The 27,813-nt window shown below is 40.4% G+C and overlaps 1 protein-coding gene across 1 annotated transcript in view; it reads left to right on the top strand.

Moving 5' to 3' along the window:
• The first annotated feature begins 12,469 nt into the window (after positions 1-12,469).
• Positions 12,470-27,813, top strand: part of Hspa4l (heat shock protein family A (Hsp70) member 4 like) — a 46,962-nt gene continuing 31,618 nt past the window's right edge. The window contains exons 1-5 of the mRNA XM_085682410.2: positions 12,470-12,834; positions 13,657-13,830; positions 19,194-19,251; positions 21,563-21,703; positions 26,666-26,788. Coding sequence (XP_085538536.2) covers positions 12,485-12,834; positions 13,657-13,830; positions 19,194-19,251; positions 21,563-21,703; positions 26,666-26,788 — 846 coding nt within the window. The 5' untranslated portion in view covers positions 12,470-12,484. The remainder of the gene's footprint in view (positions 12,835-13,656; positions 13,831-19,193; positions 19,252-21,562; positions 21,704-26,665; positions 26,789-27,813) is intronic.

The following is a 27,813-nucleotide window of genomic DNA, read 5'->3' as shown; positions in this document are numbered from 1 at the left end:
TTCTGTTGGTATCTTTTGGGTACATTTGACTCTAATGTTTCTCTGTTTCATTTTTGTTCCGATAACCTGTCTTTGACGAGACTAGAATATTGAAGTAACCCAGAATCACTGTGTTGGGGCACATTTCAAAATGAAATTGTAATGGCGGAAGATACAAAATAATCCCACACTAGTTCAGAATTAAGTATAATAAAGGATTATTTATTTAGGGGAGACTTACAGATGTCTGTCCTAGATCACAATCCTCTGCACGAACAAAGAACAGGAAGAGAGTCTAAGCACCCAGAAGTAAGAGCTAGAAGCAAGAGAGCGGGCACAGGCTTTACAGCTGCATTTATAGCATGAGACCACGCCCAAGTGATCTATTGGCTGGAGGAACGGAAGGAGCTCCCACAGCAAAATTGGGTGCACCTTTATTTGCTGCATGCATGTTTAAATTATCCTCCTAGTGAGTAATTATTTTGATGAGCATAAAGAGACCTTACCTCTTTTGACTAACTTTTGTTTAGACTGTTTGTCAGATGTTAGCCTACATCCACTTGTTTCTTAGTTGCCCGTGCTTGGAATACCATTTTCCATCCCGTTATCTATACAATTGATGGTAAGGTGTGTTTCGTGGAGACAGCAAAAAGATAGACCCTATTTTCTGATCCAGCCAGCTACTCTGTGCCTTTTTATTGGGTGAATAGAAATCATTCATATTCAGTTATTGCTTACAGGTGTTAATTCCTGTCATTGTCTTAACTTTGTGATGTTTTCTTTGACCTCTATTTTGTAGACTGCCATGACTGAAGTGTTTCTCCTAGAATCCTGTGCAGAGCTGTGTCAGTGATCATAAATTCCTTTAATCAGTTTTTATCATGGAAGGTTTTGATTTCTCCTTTGATTTTAATAACTAGCTTTGTTAAGTATAATAGTCTAGGTTGCCAATGATAATTTTTCAGAACTTAGAAATACATATTTCTGGGCTCTTCTGTCTTTAACATTTTCTGATTCATAGTGAGGTATTATTCTGAAGGGCTTGCTTTATAAGTGACTTGACCATTCTCTCTCAAAGTCTTTGTTTATTCTGAATTTTTAATATGTAAGCTGTAGTATGTTATGAGGAATTTCTTTTCTGCACCTCTCTGTTTAAGGTTCTGTAGGCCTCCTGTCCCCCGAATAGGCATCTCTTTCTCTAAGTATGGAGTTTTTCTTCTGTAATTCCACTGAAAATATATTCTATGCCTGTGATGTGGTAGTCTTCTTTTGTGCCCATAATCTGAAGATTAGTTTTTTTCATGATATCGCAAAACTTTCCCACATTCTGTTCATGTATTGTTTTTAAATTCTCATTGACCTTTATTGAGTGATCCAGTTCATTTACTTTGCCTTCCAGTCCCAACACTGTTTTCACATGGTCCCTCTGTTGTAGAGGCTTTCCAATACAATTCCTAGTTGGCTTACTGAGCTTTTTATTTCCCATCATTTCTATTTGGCTTTCATCAGTAATTCTCTTTATTGAGTTCCATTTTTATATTTGTATTATTATCCTTATTTCATTCAAATCGTTGTATTCACTGAGTTTCTTGAGTACAGTTTTAATCATTCTTTTGTTTGAAGTTTTTGGAAATTCTGTAAGGCTGTTCTCATTGACATTCATTATTAAAGGATTAGTAATTTTTGGAGGAGACAGGCTGTCTTGTATTTCCATTCTGTTTCTCTTTTTCTGATGTCTGTGGCAGGAGTTGAACAGATCAGTGATAGGGTTATGGTTGGACCCTTAACCTGTGTGTGTAGCGGGGGCAGTGGAGCTGGGTGTACCAGTGGGGGACTTATTCTTAGAAAGATAAATTAGTAGGCTACTTATTTATTAGGTTTTGAAAGGGCTTCTGTCTACAAAAGTGGCACTCCATTTCTGGTCTTTTGTTATTTTTTTGTGTGTTCATTTTTAATATATTTATTGGTTTCTAGCCTCTGTCTCCTGGTAGTAAGGGTGTGTGCCACCATCACCTGCCTCATTTTTGGTCTTTTGAATATGAAAGCTTTTTAAACTTCTATGCAAATCCTTTTTAGAGCATTGATTACAGGGTAGATTTCCTATTTATTTCAAAACTACTCCTATACTTAAGACTACACTAATATGAAGCATATAAAACCAGATACATTCCATACTCAAAACCTAACAGTCAGAATCTGGAGTTCTTAACATGGATAGAGGTAGTAATGGTGGGTAGACTGGAAAAGATTAAGGTACCAAGTCTTATCAAAAGAAAGAAACAGAATCAGCTAGAAGACAGCAAAGGGAGGCCTCATGACTTTAAACTGAATCTCACACCATGTTGGCTTGAAACATGGGAAGTTGGTACAGTGCTCAATAGAGATAATGGCCCAGGAACTTGAAACGGTCAGCTCACATTTGGGTGATGCCAAGTGGCCCGGAGAGTGGAAATTAAACAGCTGGTGTAGAAAACGTGTCAGGGGAGTGAGAGTAGATCAGGGCCCATCTCAGTTCACTTTGTTCTGCGAGGACACAATACACCAAATAATTTATAAAGAGCTGTTCTCCACACTTCTGCCGCCTGACACTCGAGGCAGCAGCTATGCCGCTGTGACCTACAGAGCAGGCAGGAGCAGTCTCTAAACCATGTGACTCTTCATTTATAGGGCTCTTGACTCCATTAACAAGACAGGAGTCTGCATGGACTCATCACCTCTTAAGGGCACATCTCAGGACACCTTGGAGGGGACGCATCCAAATCCCACAGGAATCAAGCAATGAAGGACTCTGATTTACAGAGCTGAATGTTCAGGCAGTGGACAACCACTGTTTAAAAAATACCAAAATCAAATCTGTGCTTTAGGAGGACAGGTAGGCTCTGTAATTGGTGGGGGCGGAGGAGAATAATGAGATTAGAGACAAGATAGCAAATCAAAGCCTTACTCCAGTTGAAAAAGAGATTCGGGGGTCATGCAACTCTCAGGTGTATATGCCAAGAAGCACCAAAATGTCAGACTTTGCTGGCGTGGTTGTCCATCTCCCATAAACACACATAAACTATATTCAAAGGAGCTTGAGGGTACTTTCTTAGTAAAAGAAAGTAACTAATCAGAAGGAAGATATGTAAGACTGGGAAATAAGTAGGAGTGACAGCTGCAGCCACTTGCTGGTTTCAGACGCACTACTAGTGCTAACACCAGGGTGTGATGGGAACCTCAGCCAATCACATCCTGCTTAGGGTGTGTCCCCCTGGAGCCGCACAAAACAAATAAAAGATCCGGGTGCGCTTGCCCCCTCCTCTTTGCCCTCTGCGTTCCTGGATCGCTGAAACCCTGGTTTTTGTAAGTTTCCTTTCTTCTGTTTATTAAAGCTGTATATTTTGTATTAAGCTAGTCTGGCGAATCTTTTATTACCAATCGCACCGTGCCATTTCAAGGGTATTATTGACACCCACATGAAAATAGGAATTTCAGCTCTGGCTGAACTGGGGACTTGAAGCTCCTTGTGCCTTCCAGTTCCAGTACTATCCAGTACTATCCAGTAAAGCTGAAAAGTGCTGAGGAATGCTTGTGAGCACTGGGAGAACACCTGGAATCCCAGTGTTTAGGCAGAGACAGAATTGCCACAAGCTCAAGGATAGCCTGAACTACATGGACTAAGAAAGAAAAAGTGGAGGATAAGGATGCAAGCCTATGGCACCCACCGTCTAGAGCATACATGTATGTTCACATTGTATGGTGCAGAAACTCCAAATTGCATACAAAAAAATGTGCTAAGTTCGGAAACTGTTGTTCAACAAGAACAGAAAACCTATCTGCCATGCTTTCATGGCTTGGAATATAAATACTGCGCAAGGACAGGCTCTTGTCTCCTGCACGTGCCTGGAGGTGAGTCACTCAGAGCAGCTGGATGCAACTTCACCACCTCCTGCATCAGCAGAGCTGTGCTAGCAAGCAAGCAAGCAGTTCTGCCCACCTCGATAGTGCCTTCTCACATCGGCCCTCCCACTTGAGCCCTGTCTCCCTCCATAACCCGGAGGTGCTTTCCCTTGGGGTGACCCTTCCAAGCTCTAGAGATGAATTTTCTCTTCAGAGGGGAATCAGATTACGATATATTAACACTACAGACGGTCTTTCTATCTAAGCCAGGAATGGTGGTGCACATATGAAGGTGCGGCAGGTGAATCATAGGTTGAGTGTCCACCTGGGGTATAGATTGAGACCCAGACTCAAAATACAAATCTATAGCGTGTAAGGACTTGCCTATATAATTTGGGGCCAGATAGGTCTGGGATTATATTTGGAAACCTTCCACCTTCCCTTCAGCCATCTGCCTTCACACCTTAGAAAATTGCTTTGTTTCAACCCTTCTGTGGGTTAAATTTCCCTCAGTGTGTTTCCCAGCATAATTTTAAAGAAAAATCATCCCCTTATAATGCTGGGTGTCTGAAGATGAAGAATTTGTGCCTTTTATTACCAAATTAAATGCCCCGTGGAAAAGCAGCCAATTTACTCCATGTCAGCGGCCACGCTAGCACATGGGGGCAGTCCTGTCACAGATGCACTCCTACACTCACCGGCTGAAAGACGGTAAGGGACTAGTGAAAGATAGTGTGCAGCAATAGAGAACTGAACAAGGGCTAGGCAAAACCAGTTGATGCTAATTGCTACCCAGAATGGATGTTGCCTGCTATAGTCCATAGAAATTTTGCTAACTATATGTGTTTGTAAGACTTCCTATATTAGGATTTTCTAGAGGAACAGAACTGATTGAATATATATATTTCATATATATTTATATATATGAACATATATAATATATATATTTCCTATATATTATATATATGAATATATATAATATATATATTTCATATATTATATATATGAATATATATAATATATATTTCATATATATATGATTTACAAATGGTTTAAAGGCTGTGGTCCTGCTACTCCAATAATGGCTGTATACCAACAGGAAATCCAACAATACAGTAGTTGTTCAGTCCATAAGGCCGGATGTCTCAGTTGGTCCTTACTATATTCCAGAATCCCAAAGAACCAGGCTCTAATTCCAGTGAAGGAATGGACTTGCCGGCCAGATCGAGGGCAAGCAGACAAAGAACAAAGGACTTCCTTCTTTCATGTGTGGCCCAGACTGCACCATGTCAGAAAGAAGGTCTGGGTTAATGGCAGTTCTTCCCACTGCCAATGGTTTAACTCTCACATGTGTACCCAGGTCCTTGAGTTTCAGTTCATTCCAGCTGTAGCCAACACCCGGAACAGCCTCCCCACTCCCAGTTGTTGAAAAAAAATTGATTGTGATAGCTAGGCACAGCTGTTAATATATTTCATAGATAGGGAATTTCCAGAGCTCCCATGACTTAGGATGGAGGTAATACTCGGAGATAATGTTTGTCCGCCAATGGCAAGCTATATACAGATGTCATCTTTTGGGTGTAGTGCGGTGTCTGGGTGATGGAGACAGTCTGGGGCTGGTTGAGGAGTGCGGGGCCTGGTTAGTACAGTGGGATTCTGCAATCTTGAGCCAAGTGAGTGGAGCACTGTACAGACGACCTTTGTTATTAGTAACTCAAGGACCCCCAACCACCAGTGATGCCACTGTGGAGGTACAGGTATAAGGAGTGGGTGTAGCTATGGATACTGCTAGCATCTACACAGGGCTTTCACAAGGTACATGTGGGTAAACATGCTCTCTTCATACTCAACTGAAATGTTATGAACTAATTTGTGTTTCGTTAATATCAATTTCGTTTCGGTGGAAAGATAATATAAAGAACTGAATTGAATGGGCACATCATTTCAAGAAGTCCCTTCCTCTGATTATATGAGCAAGGGGTCAAGATTATGATGAGGAAAACCACAGAGTCAGCTGACGCGAGCTAGTGACTCACAAAGCTAGGGAGCTCAGTGACTCTGGACTGAAAGCTGGAGAACCTGCATGGGCTTGGCCCTCTGAATGTAGGTGACATTTCTGTTGCTTGGGCAGTCTTGGGGTCACTGGCAGTGGCAACAGGATTTATCCCCAGTGCATGAACAGGCTATTTTGAGCCCATTCCCTATGGAGGGATACCTTGCTCAGCCACGATGCAGTGGAAAGGGGCTTGGTCCTGCCTCAACTTGATATGCCAGACTTTGTTGACTCTCCATAGGAGGCCTTACCTTTCTGAGGGGGTTAGGTGGGGGAAAGGTGGGGAGAGTGGGAGTAGGGGAAGTAGGGAGAACTGTAGTCGCTGTATAAAATGAAGAAAAAAAACTTAAATAAAAAAATTTTAAAAAATGATAATTTTAGGAAAAAAGAAGCCCCTTCCTCCATATTTGTTTTTTCAGTTTGCACATTAAATGTATCTTATGACAAATATCAAATCAGTGTAATGAAACAAGAGGGGTTAAAGTTTAAAGATGTTGCTACAGGCCATTTTAAGGACCACCTTTCAATTCCTTAAACACTCCAAACAGGATAGTTATTTAAGTGGAAGACAATGGCTACTTCTGTTTGTATTAGAAGAAAACTGATAAACCAGACAGTATTTAATCTTGTCAGTTTTTTTTCCTCTCTCTCTCTCTCTGTGTATTCTCAATAGGCTCTTGTTGAAGTGAGACCTGGCAGACCTGGGTTATTGAAGTCAGTGCCAATGAGAAGGGCAGAAATTGGGGTGTGTCTTTTAAGTCCTTACAATGCAATACATTTGTCTTCAGTTTTTTTTGGGGGGGGGGTGGGGGTTGTTTTGTTGTTTTCCTTTTTTTTTTTTTTTTGCCACTGCATTGGCAATGCTGATTTGAGTGAAGTTGCTGAAGAGTGGCGTAGTAATAATCCTTGGCATTTGAAACTCTGGTTTGAAATGTTTCACTTGTTGACAATTGGGCATTTAATACACACAGTAAAGAACAGTGGTGTATTTTACTTTGTGAGTTCTGTTTTTATTTACCATTAGCAAAAGTCTAAATGGAAGCCTTGACTGAAGAAAATAGAAGCTGCACTGGATCTTTGAATGGAGCTTTTATTATAATTATGCTTTGTTCTGTTCTTCAATTCATGTGGAAAAAAATACTACTTGGGATGATTTGGTGTCTAATAGGCAATGATGCATAGTTAAGTTTTGGTGCCAAAATTAGCACTTCCTAATGTTCTCTGGATGCGGAAATCCTTACACTATAGGGTTAATATTCAAAAATGGTTTCTGAACTCATTCATTAATAATAAAACAATGGGGAGTTTTTTACATTAAGGATGAACTTAGGGAATTTGTGAGAAATACTCCCCTAGCACTTTACATCTGAAATAAATCATGTGAGTTTTAAGCATGTTTAATGAAACAGCTAGGGCAACATCACTAGCCAGCTGTAGTCAGGTAACATTAAATGTTGCATTGCTTCTTTTGATGTCAAGTATCTTGAATTCTTCCAATAAAAAAAAAGAAAGAAATAGGTAGAGACCTAAACAGAGAACTCTCAACAGACAAATCTCAAATGACTGAAAGACACTTAAGAAAATGCTCAACATCCTTAGCCATCAGAGAAATGCAAATGACAACAACTCTGAGATTTCATCTTACACCTGTCAGAATGGCCAAGATCAAAAACACTGATGACCGCTTATGCTGAAGAGGAGGTGTGGTAAGGGGAACACGCCTTCATGACTGGTGGGAGTGCAAGCTGGTACAGCCACTTTGGAAATCAGTGTGGCAATTTCTTAAAAAATTAGGAAACAATCTACCTCAAGATCCAGCAATACTGTTGTTGGGTATATACCCAAAGGATGCTCAATCATACCACAAGGACATGTGCTCAACTATGTTCATAGCAGCATTATTTGTAATAGCCAAAACTTACTTAGAAACAACCTAAATACCCCTCGACCAAAGAATGGCTAAAGAAAATGTGGTTCATTTACACAATGGAGCACTACACAGTGGTAAAAAAATAATGACATCTCAAAATTTGCAGGGAAATGGATGGAACTAGAAAAAACATCCTGAGTGAGGTAACCCAGACCCAGAAAGACAAATATATTATGTACTCACTCATAAGTGGCTTCTAGACATAAAGCAAAGGAAAAAAAACCTACATTCCACAACCCCAGATAACCTAGACAACAAAGAGGACACTAAGAGAGATGTACATGAATCTACATAGGAAGGAGAAAAAGACAAGATCACCTAAGATCTAAAGATCTGAATTGGGAGCATGGTGGTCATGGGAGAGGGTGGAAGAGGAGAGGGGAGGAAAGAAGGGGAGTGGAGAAAAATGTATCACTCAATAAAAACAATTAAAAATAAATAATGTGTTGAACATCTCTTGCCTCTTTTTTTTTCTGTTTCACAACCACTAAGAAGAAATTGGTTCGCTTGGTTACTGAGTAGTTTCTAACTAGACACCTAGCCGTTGTTCCTGGACGAAAACTTCTCTAGTGTCTTAGCAAATCTGAATGCGCCTAATGTGGTCCCTGTTGTTTATAGGAATCTACATTTGCTCTGTTTGGCACAAAGAAATACAATTTTGGTTGAGAAAAAATCTGCAGATAAAACTGGCTCCAGTAAAGAGGAGTTTATGGTTATAACATAGGGGAACAAAATCATTGTGTGGCAGAGTTGGTAAATGCAACAAAACAAGCTTGCACCTCATAGCCTTAAAATGTAATAGGATACTCAGACTGAATATATTTAAAATTATTAAATCAGTTGTGTTTTTAAGAAAAAGAAGGCAGTATTAAGATACAAGCAAGTCTGTAAAGGAGTATCTGGAGGTGGTAAACTGGAATTAAAATCAGGAATCAAAAGATGCTCTAAGAATCGCTGAGGTTTGAATGAAGAAACTCCATGGATTCTATTAAATCCAGAAGAAATAGGAAGGAGTGAGAGGCAACAGCAAAAGGAACAGTGGTTTATACTTCTCAAGATTCTCAACCACCTTGAAGGGTGAATTTGCACCAAGTACAATGACACCTGCGTGTGAAAATGCCATGACAAAACCCATTCCTTTTATAATATTATTTTATGTATTTGTGTGTGCCTACATGAGTCAATGTGCAGCACAATGTGTGCACACTGGAGCTAGAATTACAGCTGGTTATGAGCAAACTGACGTGGGTGCTGGGAACCCATCCTGTGTCCTCTGGAAGAGCAGCACTTACTCTTGACTTCTGAGCTGTTGCTATTCCAATGCTCCCATCATTATTTCAAATAAAAATTAAAGCTGAAAAACATTAAAGGTTAACAAAACATACAATGAATAAGTAAAATCCACAGACTCATAATTAATGAAATACCAAAATAGGAAAAAACAGACCAACTGAAAACTTTAAAAAGATTAATATTTAGATTCATTAATAATGGATCTCCAAAAAGGGGAAAACACTGTCAATTAAATCTAGGGGCTGGGAATGTAGCTCAGTGGTAAAGTATGTGTTCAGTATGCATGGGGTCCTAGGTTAAAATCACCAGTATCCCCTAAAAGTTATATCCAGCTAAATTATGACTCTCATTATTTGAAGAGAATATTTTTTTAAATGTTTCATCATTCAGAGACCTTTGCTGAAAGATTTACTAACCTGAACTGAGGAATCATATGCAAGAAGTGGTGAAATAACAAATCATAAACCTGGCTGAGTGCTTACTGGCTTTGAAAGGAAATGCTAACTTTTCTGAATTTGGGGATAATTTGTCCCCCTTTTTACTTCACTTGTGAGTCTACATACATTCTACTCTCTTCCTTCTAATGTAAGTTTTATAGGAGGAGGCTTGAATGTGATGTCAGTTACACTATGCTTAGGTAGGTAAGTTTCCTTATATCTGGGGTTCAATAATCACCAATCCACAAATATATCAGACATTAATGTTACTAGTAATAAAGTATTTTTAATCTTCATTTCTCACTCTTCTGTCTCAACTTTTGAAAATATGGGTAGGATTATAGCTAAAATAATATCTAGAAGGAATCTTCTTAAGGCTTCATATATATGAATTATAAAACATTGAACATTGTCTTAGGGTTTCTATTGCTATGATAAAACACCATGACCAAAAGCACCTTGGGAAGGAAAGTGTTTATTTTGCTTACACTTCCACATTTCAGACCGTTATGAAAAGACGTCACACATCTCGGTCCATCATGAAAGGAAGTCAAGTCTGGAACCTGGAGGCGGGAGCTGATGAAGAGGCCATGGAGGGGTGCTGCTTATTGTCATGCTCTTCAAGGCTTGCTCATTCTTCTTTCTTTTACACCCTAGGATCACCTGCCCAGGGGTGTCACCATGCACAGTGGGCTGAGTGGTCTCACATCAATCACTGAAGTATGCACCACAGGCCAGTCTGGTGGGAGCATTTTCTTAATTGAGATTCCCCCTTTTCAAATGACTCTAGCTGTGTCAAATTGGCATGGGACCAACCAGCACATTAGTGAAGCAGATATTTAACTGTAGGGATTAGAAAAGGGGGAAATAGATCCGGCTGAGGCATTAGCTCAGCTGTAGAATGTTTCTGAGCATGCGTGAGATCTTGGTTTCAATCCTCAATTGGCAAGAACAAAAAGAAACAGTAAAGAGCAGCTACAACAACAACAACAAAATGAAGACATAAAAATAAAGACCAGAAAACCAAAAGCTGATTCTTTTAATAATAGTGATACAAACCAAGAAAATGACATAGGTAATATTAAGAATGGGAAAAGATAAAAAACGCTAGAGATTTGACCTGAATAAATCAATGTATGCCAATTCAAAAGTGTAGATAGATAAAATAGTAATTTTCAATAAAAATATGACTGCTGACTCAAAATAGTAAAAACCACGAATGAATTATAGGCACTAAAATGTGCTGACTGGTGGAAAAGAGGAGTCCCCTTCTGATTCTCCAAAGCCACTGTGGGGTGTGAATGAGAGCGGCACCGCAGGCTCGTGCATTTGATGCTTGGTTCCCAGATGCTGGAACTGTTGGAGGACTAGGGACCTGTTGGAGGAGATGTGTCACTAGAGGTGGGCTCTGAAGTTTCAAAAGCCCACACCATTTCCAGTTAGCGTTCTGTGTCTTCCTCTTGTGGCTCAAGACGTAAGCTTTCAGCTGCTGCTTCAGGGCCTGTCTACCTGCCTTCCGTCATGCTCCCCACCATGACAATCATGGACTCTAATGCTCTGAAATGTAAGTCCCAAATAAACTCTTCTGTAAGTTGTCTTGGTCATTGTGTCTTATAACATGAATTTTTAAAAAACTAAGAAAGCTGGTCTTATCTTGATTAAGAAGAGTAAAGGAAGCAAACCGTCAGTTTCACTTGTGAATTTAGAAGGAAATGGTCTACATAGTCAAGCCAAATGTGGCATATCTGAAAACAACCAGAATCGTCTTTGGATAGCTGGTTTAGCACAGGAATAGGAGGATGTTAAGGAGTCTGTTAATACTTTTTCACTGAGGAACATATTAGGAATAGGGGAACTATTTTATTCATTGATGAAACCAGCATTTGCTAAATTTCAGCACCCAAGAGAAGAAAGACTTGTAGCAAACTAGGAATGTTAATTTTTGAATTTCTTATAAACGATAATATTTTCTGTTAGAGACTTGTATGCTCACTATTATTCCTTATATTCTACATTTTATTGGCAAGCTTAAACATCATTAAGAGAAAATAATAAAAGGACAAAATGAAGGAAGTTATTTCCTACGCTGTATGGTTTGACACTAAGAAAGACCAAGAAACCAAAACCACTAGAACCTCCAACAGAGTGCAGCAAGTTTCCTGGGTACACGATCAATATAAATTACCATTATCCTTATAGTCCGACGGGAGGTAAGCATAATTACGTTGAACTCTTAGTGCCTGACATGGATGTTATGTTTACATTAGTCTTAAACAGCCCAGTAAGTAATGTCATTTCAAGAGACACGGAGTCCACGATTTGGAAAGTAATTACCAAAGGTCTTAGAGGCAGCAAGAGTTATGTATGCCTGGGATTATAACCTAAATCCATGTAAAACTTTTCCTAAAAACTAAAACTTGTAAAACTTTCCCTGTTTTAACTTCTAGGTACTCATTTCCTCCTATTAGCTATGAAGAGTGGGAACTCTGTTTCTGGCATCAATGATTTCTTTTAAATATTTTAAGGATTTTGTTGTTGGTTTAAAGAAAAAAAACTTACACCTGAGGTTCCAAAGACATCATAGATACAAAATGGAATTTGGGGTCCTAGGAGAGTTTCAAGGTTATCTAGGAACAAATCTAGCAAGTGATAGATCATCACCCCTCAGGATGATAGTGAGGCAACGAAGCAGTGGAAGTCACTAAGACTCAGAGTTCTGAAGGGCCAGAAGCACCCAACAATCCCTCCTCTGTGCGTGCACAGTCGGCTGGGAAGCCAAGTCGCGAGGTCTCCCAGGGAAGTGTTGAGTGGGACAGAGCATGCCTCCTGCAAACTCAGAACAAGAAAGGTTCTTTAAAGACACTGCAGTTGAGGCAATAGTGACCTTCCAGTAGACTTGGTGTCGTTCCTGAAATGTACTTCGCATTCATTGTAGTAACAACAGCAGGAGCTATTGCCGCACTTACTGCTGCTGCCCTGACCGCGGTGCTAATAGTGAAACGTCTGAGTACCTTAAGAAGGGGCACAGACACGGACACTGGGAGTCCTCAACATGCGGATAAAAACTCCGTGCCTGCTTCCGGGGTAGAACAGAAGGCACACGAAAACTTGGAGGAGATGGAACAGGGCTTACACGAGGAACTGGATGAGCAGGGTCAACAGACGCATGAAGAACTGAACCCTAAGGAAGAGGGCACCAAAAAGGAGCTAGAGGAGAAAGAACGGAGTTCGCGCTGGGATGTGCACGGAAAGGGGCAGCCTTCGTAAGTTCAAAACTTGTCCGAGCGCACAGGCAGCACGCGGCCCACAGCAGCCTCTTTTCTGCAGCTCACTAGGCAGGATGTCAGGGCCTAGAAGATAGGTTTTCAGGGCGACGGCACTGGGTCGGGCGCAATGGGGTGGCTAGGAGGCAGGCGTGGCCCGGGCACCGCACAATGGGCTCCACCTCACAGAGAGGCTGCAGGAGGCGCCTCGGGGCAATCCGCACATGGGCCCCTCGGGGCGACGAGGCAGGCGGGTGAGCGATCAGACCGCGGCTCTCGGGGACCGCGGGAGGGTGCGGGCGGACGGGCGGGCGGTGCTGAGGATTGCGACGCCGGGGCGAGGCGGGCGGCCGTGCTGAGAGCCGCGCTCCCGAGAGCCGGGTCCTCTGGCCGCCGCCGCCGCCCCCCTCCCCGCGGTTGCCCGGAGACCGCTTGGCCTCGCCTGGCGTCGCGCGACCGCCCGCCCCGCCCCTCCCCGTGGCTCCGCTGCCTCCCCCTTTCCCAGCTCCTTCTGGAACCCGCCGCTGCGCAGCGAGCCGTTGCCGAGCGCTGACGGGAGCGGCCGAGGGCGAGGCCGCCGAGCCGCAGCCGACCGGTGGCTCGCGCCTCCCGGGGCCGAGCGCGCAGGCGCAGAGCGCAGTAACTGCCGGTTGGGGGCGGCGAACCGCAGTGGCGACGAGGCGGCGGGCCGGGCGGAGGCGGCGCGGCAGGCGCGGCGCGGCGCGGGCGGGCGGCTCCACCTCCGCAGTTCCGACGCCCCTGCCCTAGATTCTCTGACTGACAGAGAGCGGGGGGCCTCTCCCTCCTTTGCTTCTCTCTCAGGAGTCGCAGCGCCCGCGGTAGCGGCCCGCAGCGGGACGCGGTCCCCGCAGCCCGACCCGGAGGCGGGATGTCGGTGGTGGGCATTGACCTCGGCTTCCTTAACTGCTACGTCGCGGTGGCGAGGAGCGGCGGCATCGAGACCATCGCCAACGAGTACAGCGACAGGTGCACGCCGTAAGTGCCGCCCGCCCCCCCCCCCCGGGCTCGGGTGGGGTCCGGGGCAGGTGCAGCGTCGGCCCCCGGGGGACCGCGGGCCGCCTCGCTCGCCCCGCCGGCCGCAGGCGCCCTTGAGCCGCTAGAGCCCCGCGACGTCCCGGGCACGAAAGGAGGACCCCGCTGGCCTGCGCGCCCCGGCCTGGGATGATCCGGTGCTAGCCAGGGGACAGCTCTGCGTGTTCCCCCCCTCTCCCCCCAGCTCCCTGGGCGACAGCTTTCCCAGAAAAGTGGCCCCTCGTTCTGCACGCTCAGAAAATGAAAGGCGGTTATTCTAACCCTAGACGCATCTGTTGTTATTTCTTCATCAGTCCGTCTGTTTCTAGGGGAGATGAGGTGTTGTCCTTGAGAATCTGAGACCGTCTGACCGGTTTCCGAAGGGGTTAGGTTAACAGTGCGGTGCGTTCACTAGGAGAGCCTGGGCAGTGGGAATCTGGGCCGCGCACGTTAGTAATCCTGTCAATTAGGAGAGATTGCTGGGGTCAGAGGCTATGACCTAAAGTGTGTTTCTACAGAGTGAATGGGTGGTGAGTCAGAGGCGACTATCCTGTATAAACAGGACTGTGGAGTGCTTCCATTATGAACTTGATGAAAGACTTCGTAGTGTTCTGTCATGGAAACGTGGGAAGTTTATTGGCAACGAACACAACTAACACTTGCTTGTGAAAAACTCTTCTTGTGGGCTCCTGTAGCCTGTTTTTATGAGGCAGATCTGTTCGTGTACTTTTACGGAAAGCTAATTTGTGAATGATCCAGACTTAATTTTAAATCAAACTAATGTTAGCCAAGGTCAGTGTTAAGCCGTCTTTAAAAGCTGAGGTTACAACGTTCCAGGAGTTAAGAATATGTCAGTATGTTTAAGTATAGCAAGCATGAATGCAAAAGACTATGATTGCTTTCCAGATGTAGTCTGGAATGCTTTAGGCCTCCTTTTTTTTCTAGATTGACCATCACCTCTCTGTTGAAATTCTAGATGTTTATATAATCAAATGTGGATGTAAGTCAGGTAACCGTCATAATCCCAGGACCAATAGTTTACTCATGATTTATTCATTTATTAAGTGTATCTATTATGAGAAAAACGCTATTCTTAAGCTTAGAAATATAGGTACATGAAAAGATAAAATTAAAAATTATAATTCTATCCAGAAATAAAGCTTCCAGATGGTTTCTATTTGTTTTTAAGATAGAAGGGGGAAAATAGATTGTTGTTCCGCTCACTAACTTCTCTGTAGAGTATGTCTTGCCATCAGTTTTAGTGTTTGTATAGTCATTTCTTTAGTTCATCCCACGTTCTACCTTCATGTGTTTATGTTTTATTTTTGCAAATAATGTTACAATAACTACCTTTTTGTTTCTTTCTATTTTGCAGGATTTTGGATTTGTTTTGTTTTTGAGAATTCACGTTTAGTGAATGATAAGCTAGTATGGTTATTTTGCTTCTAAAAAAAAAAAGTCCAGTGACTAAATTTGCTGCTTTGTTTTTTAAATTAAGTTTGTTTAGGGGGTTATAAGGTTTGATGGTAAAAATTAGAAAATAGCCAAACCTAAGACTGTTCTAAAAACAGTCAAGTATTAATACAAGACAAAATAAAGTGATTCTCCAGTCATTACGTTGATCTTATGGGTAAGGAATTTGACGTTACATAATACAAATAGGTGGCATGAATTTGATGCTTCACATGCCATTGGTAGTCTTCTTAGTCTATGATCATTATAAAAGTTAATGACCACCACTGAGATCTGGTAGAATTTCATCTATAAAGGTATGTTGCAGACGGTAGTTTGCAAGTTTTCTAGCCAGGTATTTAAAGAACCTTAAAATTGTGAATTTATGTTTGTGTTTAGACTGGGTGAATTTTAATTAAGACTATATCCTAAAATATTCAGCCTAATAATCTAATACTATGTATCTACAATCACTGATCAGTTTCTGTTTTTGTTTTTTGAAATAAGATTTTGAGTAAGTAGCCTGCAGTGATCTTGGACTTGATTCTCCTGCTTCAACCTCCCAAATGCTGAGATGAAAGGCAAAAATTGCTGTGCCTAATACCTGATCAGCTTAAGTATTTATCTGTGTGATTTCTGTTAACAGTCTCAAGTTATAAACTAATTTAACTTTCAATTTATGTTTAATAAGTATATTAAAAACTTACATTATTTTTCCATTTGTTAAAATATTTAATCCTTTTGGCCATAATAAAAGATTGGAAGTTCTTCGTTGTCATTAAACTATATATGTCTAAAGTTTATTTTTCTAAAAAACATGTTTAAGAGCCTATAGCACCAATATGCCATTGAGAACCATTCCTCCCTCTTCGTTTTCTACCGTAGCATTTCCTCCAGGTAGTTAAGCAGTATTTGAGTTTCTCTTCTCTGAAGAGCTTCTCAAGTCCCTTTACTGATAAGCACTGAAAGTCTCTTAAGAAAGCAATGTTTGCCCAAGCTACTTTAGCATCTAAAGAATCTTGTTTTACAGAAACTTCTTGAGATCTGTGCCAAGGCAGCGGTTCTCAGATGGAAGTTATTTTGCCCAGCTGTGGCTGTCACAGTTGAGAGCGGGAGTAGAAAGGGTACTATTAGCATCTTGTGGGAAGAGGCCAGCAGACTCAACTGTCACAGTGCATACCACAGCCCCATTCACTCAACAGAAGGAACATCTGACCTGGAATATCAGGATTGCCATAGTTGAGAAACTCTGCTTTCTGGACACCCTGACACTGGAGTTGGAAAAAACACATTGTTTAGGTGTTAAAATTTTGATTCAGAGCCAAAGTTGCAACATAAGAAGTCATAAAGGCTCACCAAGGAAGTGAAGAGATGGACGCTTGCTTGCTATCTCATGTCATTATTCATCGAGCAACAACACAATGGCCATAGAAGGCCAAGAATGCTGTGATCTGTGCCTAGAAAGGAAAAGAAAAAGTAGGGATATTTTTAAAGCTTACATGGAAAAATTGAGAGGAGCAGACAGATGTAGAGATGGCTAAATTCAAAGTCCAGTGGGCCTCAGTCTGATAGGTCAGCGCTTAGCAAGCCATGCTCTGAGATACAACCTTTGTTTTGTATTATCCATCACCATACATTGTTCTATCCATTACTCAGAAACTTAATGAATTTGATTACTGGATGTAAACATTTCAAATTTATAAATGGGTTGGTGAGGCCCTATATGTCTGACCTGGATACTATCTTAATCAAACCCAACTATGAAATTAACCAAGTTGTATTCTTCCTAATTACTCTTAGGATCCATATTCCTGGTCTTTCAGAAAGTGTCCTTCCTGCCAGGCAGTGCTCCTGGCCAGTGCAGTGGAACTTTCTATTATATATATTTGTTCTCTGTATAGTTTTTTATGTCTACTAGCGACATATGAGTATAATAATCTGAAATGTGACTAGTTTTGAGCAATAGACTTTTGTTATTTTAATTTAAATTTTATCTCCCACATGTGAGCATTGGCTGCCACATTGAATAGTGCAATGATGACAATGCCTCGTTCCCTCATAGATTTCACATTTGATCTAGAGATACAGCTGGAGAATAAACTGTATTAGATGGTAATATATACTGTGGAAGAGATGGGTTTTTAGATGCTAGGATGTTTAGGTTGGGAGAATCAGGAATGCTGTTTGTATGGGACTGTCAGGGAAAAGTGTCAAACTAGGAACTTCTAAGGAAATTTCTTGGCTCCAGATTCTAGTGGCTGGAGGACACAGCTTGCACAGTGCCAGTGTTCTGGCAATGGCCTCTGGCTGTGTCACATAGGGGACGTGCTATATGTGGAAGGGTCCTGACATATTTCTGTAAAATGGGCACTGATTTTCTGAGTTTGGTGCCCATGATCTCCTAGATGCTACATCTCAGAGGTCTACCATCTCAGTGCCGTTATATTTGGGACCAAGTTTTTAGCATATGAACCTTTACAGGGAAACCACATCTAACTTGAGCATCTGTGACAATATGGTATTGGTGCCAAACTGTTTTTCAAATTCTAATGGCCTAGAACATCAGTTTGCACAAGCATCTTTAAATTAAATGCTTTTATCACTTTTCAAGTCTTAATTTAGAAGTTGCTTTTCCTGTGATGTGCCAGACTTTGTTGGCTCCCCATGGGTAACTCTCTGAGGAGTGGATAGCGGATGGGGTAGATGGAAGGTGGGGGAAGTGGAAGGAGGGAGTGAGTGAGAACTGGGATTGGTATGTAAAATGGTAAAAGAATTTTTAAAAAAATAAATTAATTTAAAAAAGAAATTCCTTTTTCTAAACCCTATTATATGGAGGTGGTTGTTCTTTTTTCATATTGGTATGTGTTCTGTTGAATTTTTCAACAAATTGTAAATTATTCAAGGATAGAGAATAGCTTATGTATGCACAGTATTTGTTGATTGAATAGTTTCTTGTAGTTAAAACTTTAACCATGGAAATATTTTCTTCAATCACGTGATAAAAAATGTTAGTCTTTATGTGACCTGTAAAATGTAATGATTAAAATAGCAACAAGTATTTGCATTTTTATTGTGTTGATGTGGGATTCCCATCTGTATGCTGTATGTTTTATCACCATTGGTTAATAAAGAAGCTGCTTGTCCCTATGACAGTGCAGAATAGAGCAAGGCAGGAATTCCAAGCAGAGATAGTGGAAAAGGTATGTGGAGTCAAGGGGAAGTCTTGTAGGTGCCACAAGAGACAGATGCTGGACACAGAACAGAACCTTACCAGTAGGTCACAACCATGTGGCAATACACAGATTAATAAAATGGGTTAATTTAAGATATAAGAGCTAATTAGAAATACACTGGCCAACCAGTGTTGCAGTTAATATAGTTCCAGTGTGATTATTTTGGTCGGGTGGCCAGAAAATGAACAAGCAACCTCTAAATACATTGTGTCAGGTGTTGAAAGCATTTCTTAACACCTACATTCACTCTCCTGGTCCTCACATAACCTGATGAGCAGGTGTTGTCAGCACTGTCACCATATGGGAAACTGAAACAAATGATGCTTATGTAACTCACAAAGCCAGAGTGGAAATCCAAGCAGCCTTACTTTACTAAATATGGTTACTTTTGAATAGGACTCAGGCCATTAGAATTTGAAAAACAGTTTTGGCACTAATATCGTATTGTCAATTATTAACAGTTTTTTAAATTCTAAAATTTTTATAACTATTCTGTTATTATAAAGTTTAAAAATATATAAATTTTTATTTCTACTACCTGATTTTAAAATGATTGTTTTAACTATTTTAAATTTACTTTTGTATAAAGAGAACCATATAAAACCATATAAACAGAGGAACTCTTGTTTTAATCTTATTCAGGGCCTGTATATCTTTGGGATCCAGAACTCGAGCCATTGGAAATGCAGCTAAGAGCCAGGTATGTTGCTCTTGTGGCTGTTTTGACTTGGAGAGAAAGTTAACTACATTGTGGTTGATTACCATAGTACATAGTTGAGAATTACAAGTAGGGCAGAGTCTACACCTTTGTATTGTGTCAGACACACTTTGCTGGGTGTGGTGGCAATCCCTGTAATCCCAGCTCTCGAGGCAGTATGATTAAGCGTTAAAGGCCAGCATAAGCTGCGTGAGATACTGTTTCCAAAACAACAAAGAAAATACAGGGTGGGGTGTAGAAGGTGGAGGAGGAGAACTAAATTTGCTTTAAGTTATAGAATAGTTTTTTATTTTATTTCTTTAAGAATTGTAAAGTTGAATGTCCTACTATGGTCACTTCTCTAAGAGGCGGTCTTCTGAATACTTCAGTGACTAATAAGCAGTGTTCTTAGTAAAAGAACGTGGGGGAAGCAAAGGAGATAATTTCCAGTGTGACTTACTGTGGATCATGAAATTTAAGTATATCTCTAGACTTCTGAAATGCTTATGAATAGAATATCAACTTAAAATTTTCCTGTTTACCCACTAGCTTGTTGACTTTATATTGTTTTACTTTTCCTTTATTTTCTTAAACCAAAGCCCTTGTTAGTTATTTCATATATTTTATGTATAGCTGGGTCTTTTCTTCCTGTTCTCATGTCTGTAAACCTAGCACTAAGGAGGCTGAGTTACGATGATCAGGAATTCAAGGCTGATCTCATGTGAGTTTAAAGCCTGATCTATGTGACATCCTGTTTCAGAAAAATCAGTAATTCAATGTGCCATTATTTCTTCGTGACTTTTTAGGAATTATTTACTCATTTATTTAAAAATTTTTGCTCAAAAATTTGAAAGAATGTCTTTTAATTCTGCTTTATATGTGAAAGTGTTTTATGTTTTCTACATTCATATTATATATAAAAGTTAATTATTGCTAAAATAGCTCCTTTAATTAGGTTTAGACCTCACATTTTGGTGTTTCTAAGAGTTACTTTTTATTTGTGTGTTTCTGTGTGTCTGTTTCTGCATGTAGATGTGTGGGGCCGGTGCACATGAGGCCAGAAGCGAGTGGTGGGTGCTTTAGAGCTGGAGTCGCAGGCCTTGCCCGCCACCTGATGTGAGGGCTGGGATCCAAACTCAGGTCTTCGTGACTGAGCAGCAAAATCTTTCAGCCTCTGAGCCATCTTTCTAGTACCATCATATTTTGAGTGCTGTGAATTTAGCAGAAATAACCTTTATTTAAAGCAGTCTGTACTATTATTAATCTCCCATGAGTTAAATTGACTGAGCACCCCTATGCGTTCATCCCGTGAGGGAAGTTCCAGATCCATTTGAAGGTCACTAAGAAAGCAGATACTGCATCTAAGCAACAGTATATAGTTTGAACAAAACATTAGCTTGTCAAAATATTAGTCATTTACATTTAAGACTGTTGCTTAGCACTATGCCACATGGGAGGGATTTTAAATACTAATCTAGGGGTGATTCTTATCAATGGGAGCAATATATAAGACATCTCTCAAGAAAACAGCCACTGAGAAGAAAGGAAAACAAATTATTTGACAACAATTTAAATAGAAACATAAGACATGGGGAAAGGTTTGGAGAAATGCCTCAGCAGCTAAGAGCACTGCTCTTGCAGAGGACCAGAGTCAGTTTCCCAGCACTACCAGTAACTCCACCTCCAGGAGATCTGAGTTCCTCTTCTGGCCTCTAAGAGCCCTGTGCTCATAGGCACCCACAACCCCCACATGCACATAATTTAAAATAAAGTATTTTTAAGTGAAAGGAAAGCACAACATCAAACACAATAATTTACTGCATAGAAAGTGGTGAGCATGGGCTGGGAAGATGGCACAGCGGTCAAGAATACTGGCTGTTCCACATGGTGCTTCACAGCCGTCTGTAATTCCTGCTCCAGAGATCTGAAGCCTTCTTCTGGCCTTATGAGGCACCAGACATTCAAGTGGTGTACAGACATACATACAGGCAAAATACCCATACACTTAAATTTTTTTCAAAGTACTGAAAACAGATGATTTGTCAATAGATTTTCACCATATTATTTGAAAAGTTTCAGGTTTTGTATTATCTCTTTCACTAATTCCTAGCATAAGAAGAGAACTGTAAAGATAGCACTTAAGATACATGCATGCTCACACTGTAACTTTCTAATTGGACAGCAAGAGAATGAATAAAGTAAAATTCTGAACTTGAGTGTACGAGAATAAGAATTTGGTAGTTTTAAGTATTAGGTTATTACCTGATTTTGCCTCATTAACTAATTGATAAATTCACATGTCTGTTGCCAACAGATAGTTACAAATGTAAGAAATACAATTCATGGCTTCAAAAAGCTTCATGGGCGATCATTTGATGACCCCACTGTGCAAACGGAGAGAGTCAGGCTTCCCTATGAACTGCAGAAGATGCCCAACGGAAGTGCAGGAGTCAAGGTGAGCTTTGTGTTTGCAGGGTACACCTGCACCCTTGAAGGAGAGAGCAATATGAGAATGTTACTGTTATAACCTGAGGTGTAACTTTGTTTCTCAGACATAGTACATATGAGCATCCATCTGTTCTGGCTAATTTATTGTCAACTTGTCACAAGTTATGGAAAGGTGGACTCTTAAACTGAGAACGTGCCTCAATTATTTGCCTACAGGTAAGTCTGTAATAAAGTCTTCTTAGTTAAAGAAGTGAGAGGTGTTGTGGTGGTGCCAGCCCTGGGCAGGTAAGGGTCCTGGGGCATAAGAAAGCCAGTAAACAACGTCCCTCCGTGGCCTCTGCATCAGTTCCTGCCTCCATGTTCCTGCTCTGACTTTGGCGATGATGGACTTACAGTTGTAAGATGAATAGACCCTTTCCTCTCCAAGTTGGTCATGGTGTTTTATCATAAATCAGGAAAATACCTGCATGATGGCCAAGTTTGCAGTAATTTCAGTGAATGCAAAGCATTCCACTGTAGATAGTAACTTTTAAAAACAGTTATTTTGTGTGAAATAAGAAGTGACTCTCACTGGGAGAATGCCAGTAGATGAGACTGGTCGGGAGTAAAGCAGAGCCATGTGCAACTTAGAAGAGTACACCTCCAAAGTAGTAGAGCTGCCAGCAGGCTTTCAGGTTTATAAGAATCTTGTAATATTTAGAAGTGAAGTGGTAAAGCAAACTTTCTTCTAAGAAATGGGTTCTAGAAATTGGGCAACACAAACGAGTGAGATACTATAAACCACAATCAGTGTATGGCTCAACAATTCTACTCCTTACAAACCCCAGAGTTGAAAATATGTCCACAGAATTTCTGTACATGAATATTCATAATATTAACAGTGTGATTTGTAGTAATAAAGTTGTTCTACCCATGTGTTCATTACGAGTTAGATGAAATACCCCTATATAGTAAAATAGCATGCAGTCATACAAAGAAAGTACTGATACATGCCACACTGTATAAGAACTTCAAAAACACTAAGGAAAGGAACCCCAGCACAAAAGTCCACATAATTTAGCAAATTCTTCTTATTTGCAGTATCCCAGATACAGTAAATTCATATGGGCAGAAAGATTAGTGACTGCTAAGGGCTAAGAGGAAGTGGGAATGTGACGTATAGCTACCATGAGGAGGTTTCTGGTGTGGTGATGAAAATATTGTACAAGTAGAAAGTGGAGATCCACACACAATTTTGTAGCCCTCTTAAAGTATACTCCCTGGAACTTTATGCTATGTGACTGTGTCTCCCTAAAACTATTTTGAATAACTCTAAGCTTGATGTGTCTATGCTACGGATATGCCTATATTTCCGGTTTTAGAAGAGGATTCTGACTAGAGTGGATATCATGCTTTAATAAAGAGAAAGAAACTGTTGAGATAGTTCATTAATGCCCCATCAGAGGTTAAAAGTCAAGGTTTGTTAAGTGGAGCTGGATAATGAGCTATGCTAGCAGGAACACAGAGGAAAATTAAGTCAGATATTGGTTAGGTTTTTGTGACCACCTAACAGTCTTAACTATTAGAGATTATAATTTAACTTCATTAAAATATTTTGATTTTACTCTTTAAAACAAAGCAAAAATGTTGAGGATTTATTTAGCTCAGTAGTCAAATACTTATCTTACAAGCACAAAGGCCTAAGTTTAGGGGGAAAAAAATCACACATGCAAAATAGATTGCATTGTGTGAATGGGCTGAGGAGAGTATGTGTTTTTGTTTGTTTGATTTTGTTTTTGTTTTTTGAGACAGGATTTCTCCGTAGCTTTGAAGCCTGTTCTGGAACTAGCTATTATAGATCAGGCTATCCTCAGAGATCCGCCTGCCTCTGCCTCCTGAGTGCTGGGATTAAAAATGTGCACCACCACCGCCCAGCTGAGAACTAAGTTTTTAAAAGAAAACTAATTTTCAAGCAATAAAATTTTGTATATCCATACTGAGTGGCTATCCGATCGTTAAAAGACTTTGAAAGTGTTGGTTCTGTGTTCAGGACTGCTAGTCAGCTCTGTGTATTTTCTTCACTTCCTTTTTTTTTCAGATTTGCTTGAATGTACTTAATACTTATTTCATCTAACCTTCAAATACCCTTGTACAAAGAAGTACTGAGCACCTCATCAGCCTATTACTGTAAGACAATGTGGCTTGGTTCACTGTCTTCAGTGTAATTTATTTCTCTGTATCCCTTAGTTTAGAGGCAGCGATTCAGTAGCGTATGTTATGTGTTTCTACATGGATTAGAAAACAATAAAGAACAATTTTAGTGTATCATTAGATATATATTGATTTTTATGTATTTACACATCCAAATGTATTGCTAGGCTTGAGAGCATTTTCCAGAATTATTTCAAAGATTGGTGTCATGGAATAAAGCTGTACTCTGGAATCTAAAGGTAAAGAACATAGGCTTATATTGGATGAATTGAACATCTTTGTCTTGCCAGGCAAGGTGGTGCATACCTTTAATCCCAGCACTCAGGAGGCGGAGGCAGGCAGATCTCTGAGTTTGAGGCCAGCCTAGACTAGGAGCAAGTTCCAGGATAGCCAGGGCTACACAGAGAAATCCTATCTCAAATAACAACAAAGCAGTTGTTTTATGCAAGTTCTTCAGATCACTTTGTATGTATTTCATGGGTATTGATGTTTTGCCTGCCGTATGTCTGTGTGCATGCCTGTTGCCTTCAGAGGCCAGATTCCCTGAGGCAGAGTTATAGATAGTTGTGAAGCTTAGCTACCTCTCCAGCCCTGTTCTGCATTGCTTTTAAATGCATCATAAAAGTTAAATTACTTTCAAACAGGTTCTTGCTCAAACTACTCTTATATTACTAAATGCAACATAGTCAATAAAGTGTGGCAGATATCTGGTCTCCATTAATCTTTAAATTTTATGCCTAATCCAAGTCAGGCAGTGGTAGTACACGCCTTTAATCCCAGTCAGTACTCAGGAGGTAGAGGCAGGCAGATTCTGTGAGTTCAAGGCCTACAAGAGCTAGTTCCAGGACAGCTAGAACTGTAACACAGAGAAACACTGTCATATATATATATATATATATATTCCATGCATGTTCCTAGGAACTTTAGTGTAAGAACACTTTTTATTGTTTTTATTGAGCTACACATTTTTCTCCGTTCCCCCCCTTCCTCCCTTCTCCCCTTCTACCCTCTCCCATGACCCCCATGTTCCCAATTTACTCAGGAGATCTTGTCTTTTTCTCCTTCCTATGTAGATTCATGTATGTCTCTCTTAGGATCATCTTTGTTGTCTGGGGTTGTGGACTGTAGGTTGGTTTTACTTTGCTTTATGTCTAGAAGCTACTTAAGAGTGAGTACATATTATATTTGTCTTTCTGGGTCTGGGTTACCTCACTCAATGTGGTTTTTTCTAGATCCATCCATTTGCCTGCAAATTTCAAGATAGCATTTTTTTTTACCACTGTGTAGTGCTCCATTGTGTAAATGTGCCACATTTTCTTTATCCATTCTTTGGTTGAGTGACATCTAGATTGTTTCCAGGGTCTAGCTATTATGAATAATGCTGCTCTGAACATAGATGAGCACATGTCCTTGTGGTATGATTGAGCTTTGGGTGTATACCCAACAGCAGAATTGCTAGGTCTTGAGGTAGATTGTTTTCTTTTTTTTTTTTTTGAGAAATCACCATAAGCAGCTGTATAAATTTGCACTCCCACCAGCAATGGAGGAGTGTTCCCCTTACCCTCCATCTTCTCCAGAATAAGCTGTCATCACTGTTTTTGATTTTGGCCATTCTGACTGATATAAGATGGAACCTCAGAGTTTTGATTTGCATTTCTCTGATGGCTAGAGATGTTGAGCATTTCCTTAATTCCAGCCATTTGAGATTCATCTGTTGAGAGTTCTGTATTTAGGTCTGTATCCCATTTTTAATTGAATTATTTGTTCTTTTAATGTCAAATTTCTTGAGTTCTTCGTGTATTTTGGAATCAGTCCTCTATCCCATGTGGGTTTGGTAAAGATCTTTTCCCAATCTGTAGGCTGCTGTTTTGTTTTGTTGACCATGTCTGTTGCTTTACAGAAACTTTTCAGTTTCAGGAGGTCCAGTCTATTAATGTTGCTCTCAGTGTCTGTGCTGCTGGGGTTATATTTTGGAAGTGGACTCCTGTGCCAATGCATTCAAGGCTACTTCCCACTTTCTCTTCTGTGAGGTTCAGTGTGGTTGGTTTTATGTTACGGACTTTGATCTATTTGGACTTGAGTTTTGTGCATGATGATAGATATGGATCTGTTTGCATTCTCTTGTATTTTGATACCCAGTTATGCTAACACCATTTGCTGAATATGCTTTCTTTTTTCCACTTTATATTTTAGCTTCTTTGTCAAAAATCAGTGTTCATAGGTATATAGATTGATACAGATTAATAATTAGGATTCTTTCCCTTTATTTCCGTGATGTTTTTAATTTTCTCTTCCCAAAACCATGTGGCTGAAGCTTACTTGTTAAGCCCAGGAGTACTAATTTTTAAGAATTTTATCTTGTTGGGCAGTGGTGGTGCATACCTCTAATCCTAGCATTTGGAAGGCAGATGCAGATGGATCTCAGTGATCTCAAGGCCAGCCTGGTCTACAAAGTGAGGTCCAGAACAGCCAGAACTGTTACACAGAAAAACGCTATCTTGAGGGGAAAAAAAGGAAAGAATTTTATCTTTTTTCCTTCACTGTTTACATCATACTTGGAAAATTAATGATAAAAATGAATGGTTTTTTGTGGGTGAGGACTCACGAGTTTAGAACTCTCTCCACAGTAACGTGCTTATTGGTGTGGAGCTAAACGTGAGACTGTGCTCAGTGTTGCTGGTGACCATCTGCAAGGAATGGACTGCTGTTTCCACTGCCATGTGTGGTGTGCACATGCATTGTGTGAATAAGTGACTGAGTGTATCAATCTTGATTGTAGGTTCGGTACCTGGAGGAAGAGAGGCCCTTTGCAATTGAGCAAGTCACCGGGATGTTGTTGGCTAAACTTAAAGAGACCTCAGAAAATGCCCTGAAGAAGCCAGTGGCCGACTGTGTGATCTCGGTGAGCTCCAGGGTATTGACATCAAGGAAAAAAGGTTTTCTCTTTGTAATTTCTCTCTTTGGTCACAAAATAACTTACCATGGCTTTACTTTTTTAAAAACCACCTCATTTCATAAAGTTTAGGTCGACCTTCCTATAAAGTCAGTTCTTAAAATCAGCGAGCCTTCAAAAACCAGCGTGTGTTATATTTTTAGTGGCTGCTGCCCCTGCCACTTACGTTTCTTCCTAAGGAACAAAGATGGCTCAGGCACTGGCCACCCGAGTTTGGTCCCCAGGACCCCCATGGTGAAGTCGGACTCCTGAGGATTGTCCTCTGATTCTGCATGTGTGCTCCCTCCTACTTGTGTGCCCACACAAATTTATACAAAGATAGACGCTAAATGCATGTAATTTAAAAAAACTTAAAAATATAATCTTCCTAGTAGCACTTAACTTCCCAATTTTAAATACCTTAATGTTTTAGGGAATAAATTAAAAATTCAAAGTTAGGGATGTGAAGTTATAGACAGGAATTTGGAATTATAGGTGTCCTGTCTCGGGGGAAAAAAAAAAAAACAGGTATTTTTTTTTAAGGATCCTTTTTAAAATTCTTATAAAATATTTAATTATTTGCCATGGCTTATCTCTTAAATCTCATTGAATATTGTTAGCTTCTTTTTATCATATATGTTTTTACTTATTGTGATTAAAGTTGGGTACATAAGTTAGGAGTCTCATATCACAAAAAAAGAATTAGATTATTAACTTTTTGGTGAACTTAATCATTAAATGTTTTCATTATTTAAATTTAATTGAAAGAAATGTAAGAGATTAGTATTTTGCTTTGTAACCATTAGAAATAGCAGATAAGAGTGTTTACCATTAGCTAGGCACTGTGGTAATTTTATGTGTGTTAAGTCTGAGCTCCCCCACAGGGGTAGAGTATTGCCTCCTCGTGTCTATACTACAGAGAATCGAGGTACTTCATTCCCAAGAGTGTGCTTGCAACTCCTCCTCATGGTGCCACTTGGAATGCATGTGTGAGA

The sequence above is a fragment of the Myodes glareolus genome, chromosome 20, assembly GCF_982192425.1.
Source record: "Myodes glareolus chromosome 20, mMyoGla1.1, whole genome shotgun sequence".
NCBI classification, from domain to species: Eukaryota; Metazoa; Chordata; class Mammalia; order Rodentia; family Cricetidae; genus Myodes; species Myodes glareolus.
The sequence above is the reverse complement of the archived record's forward strand: the minus strand, read 5'-3'. Positions and strand labels throughout refer to the sequence as shown.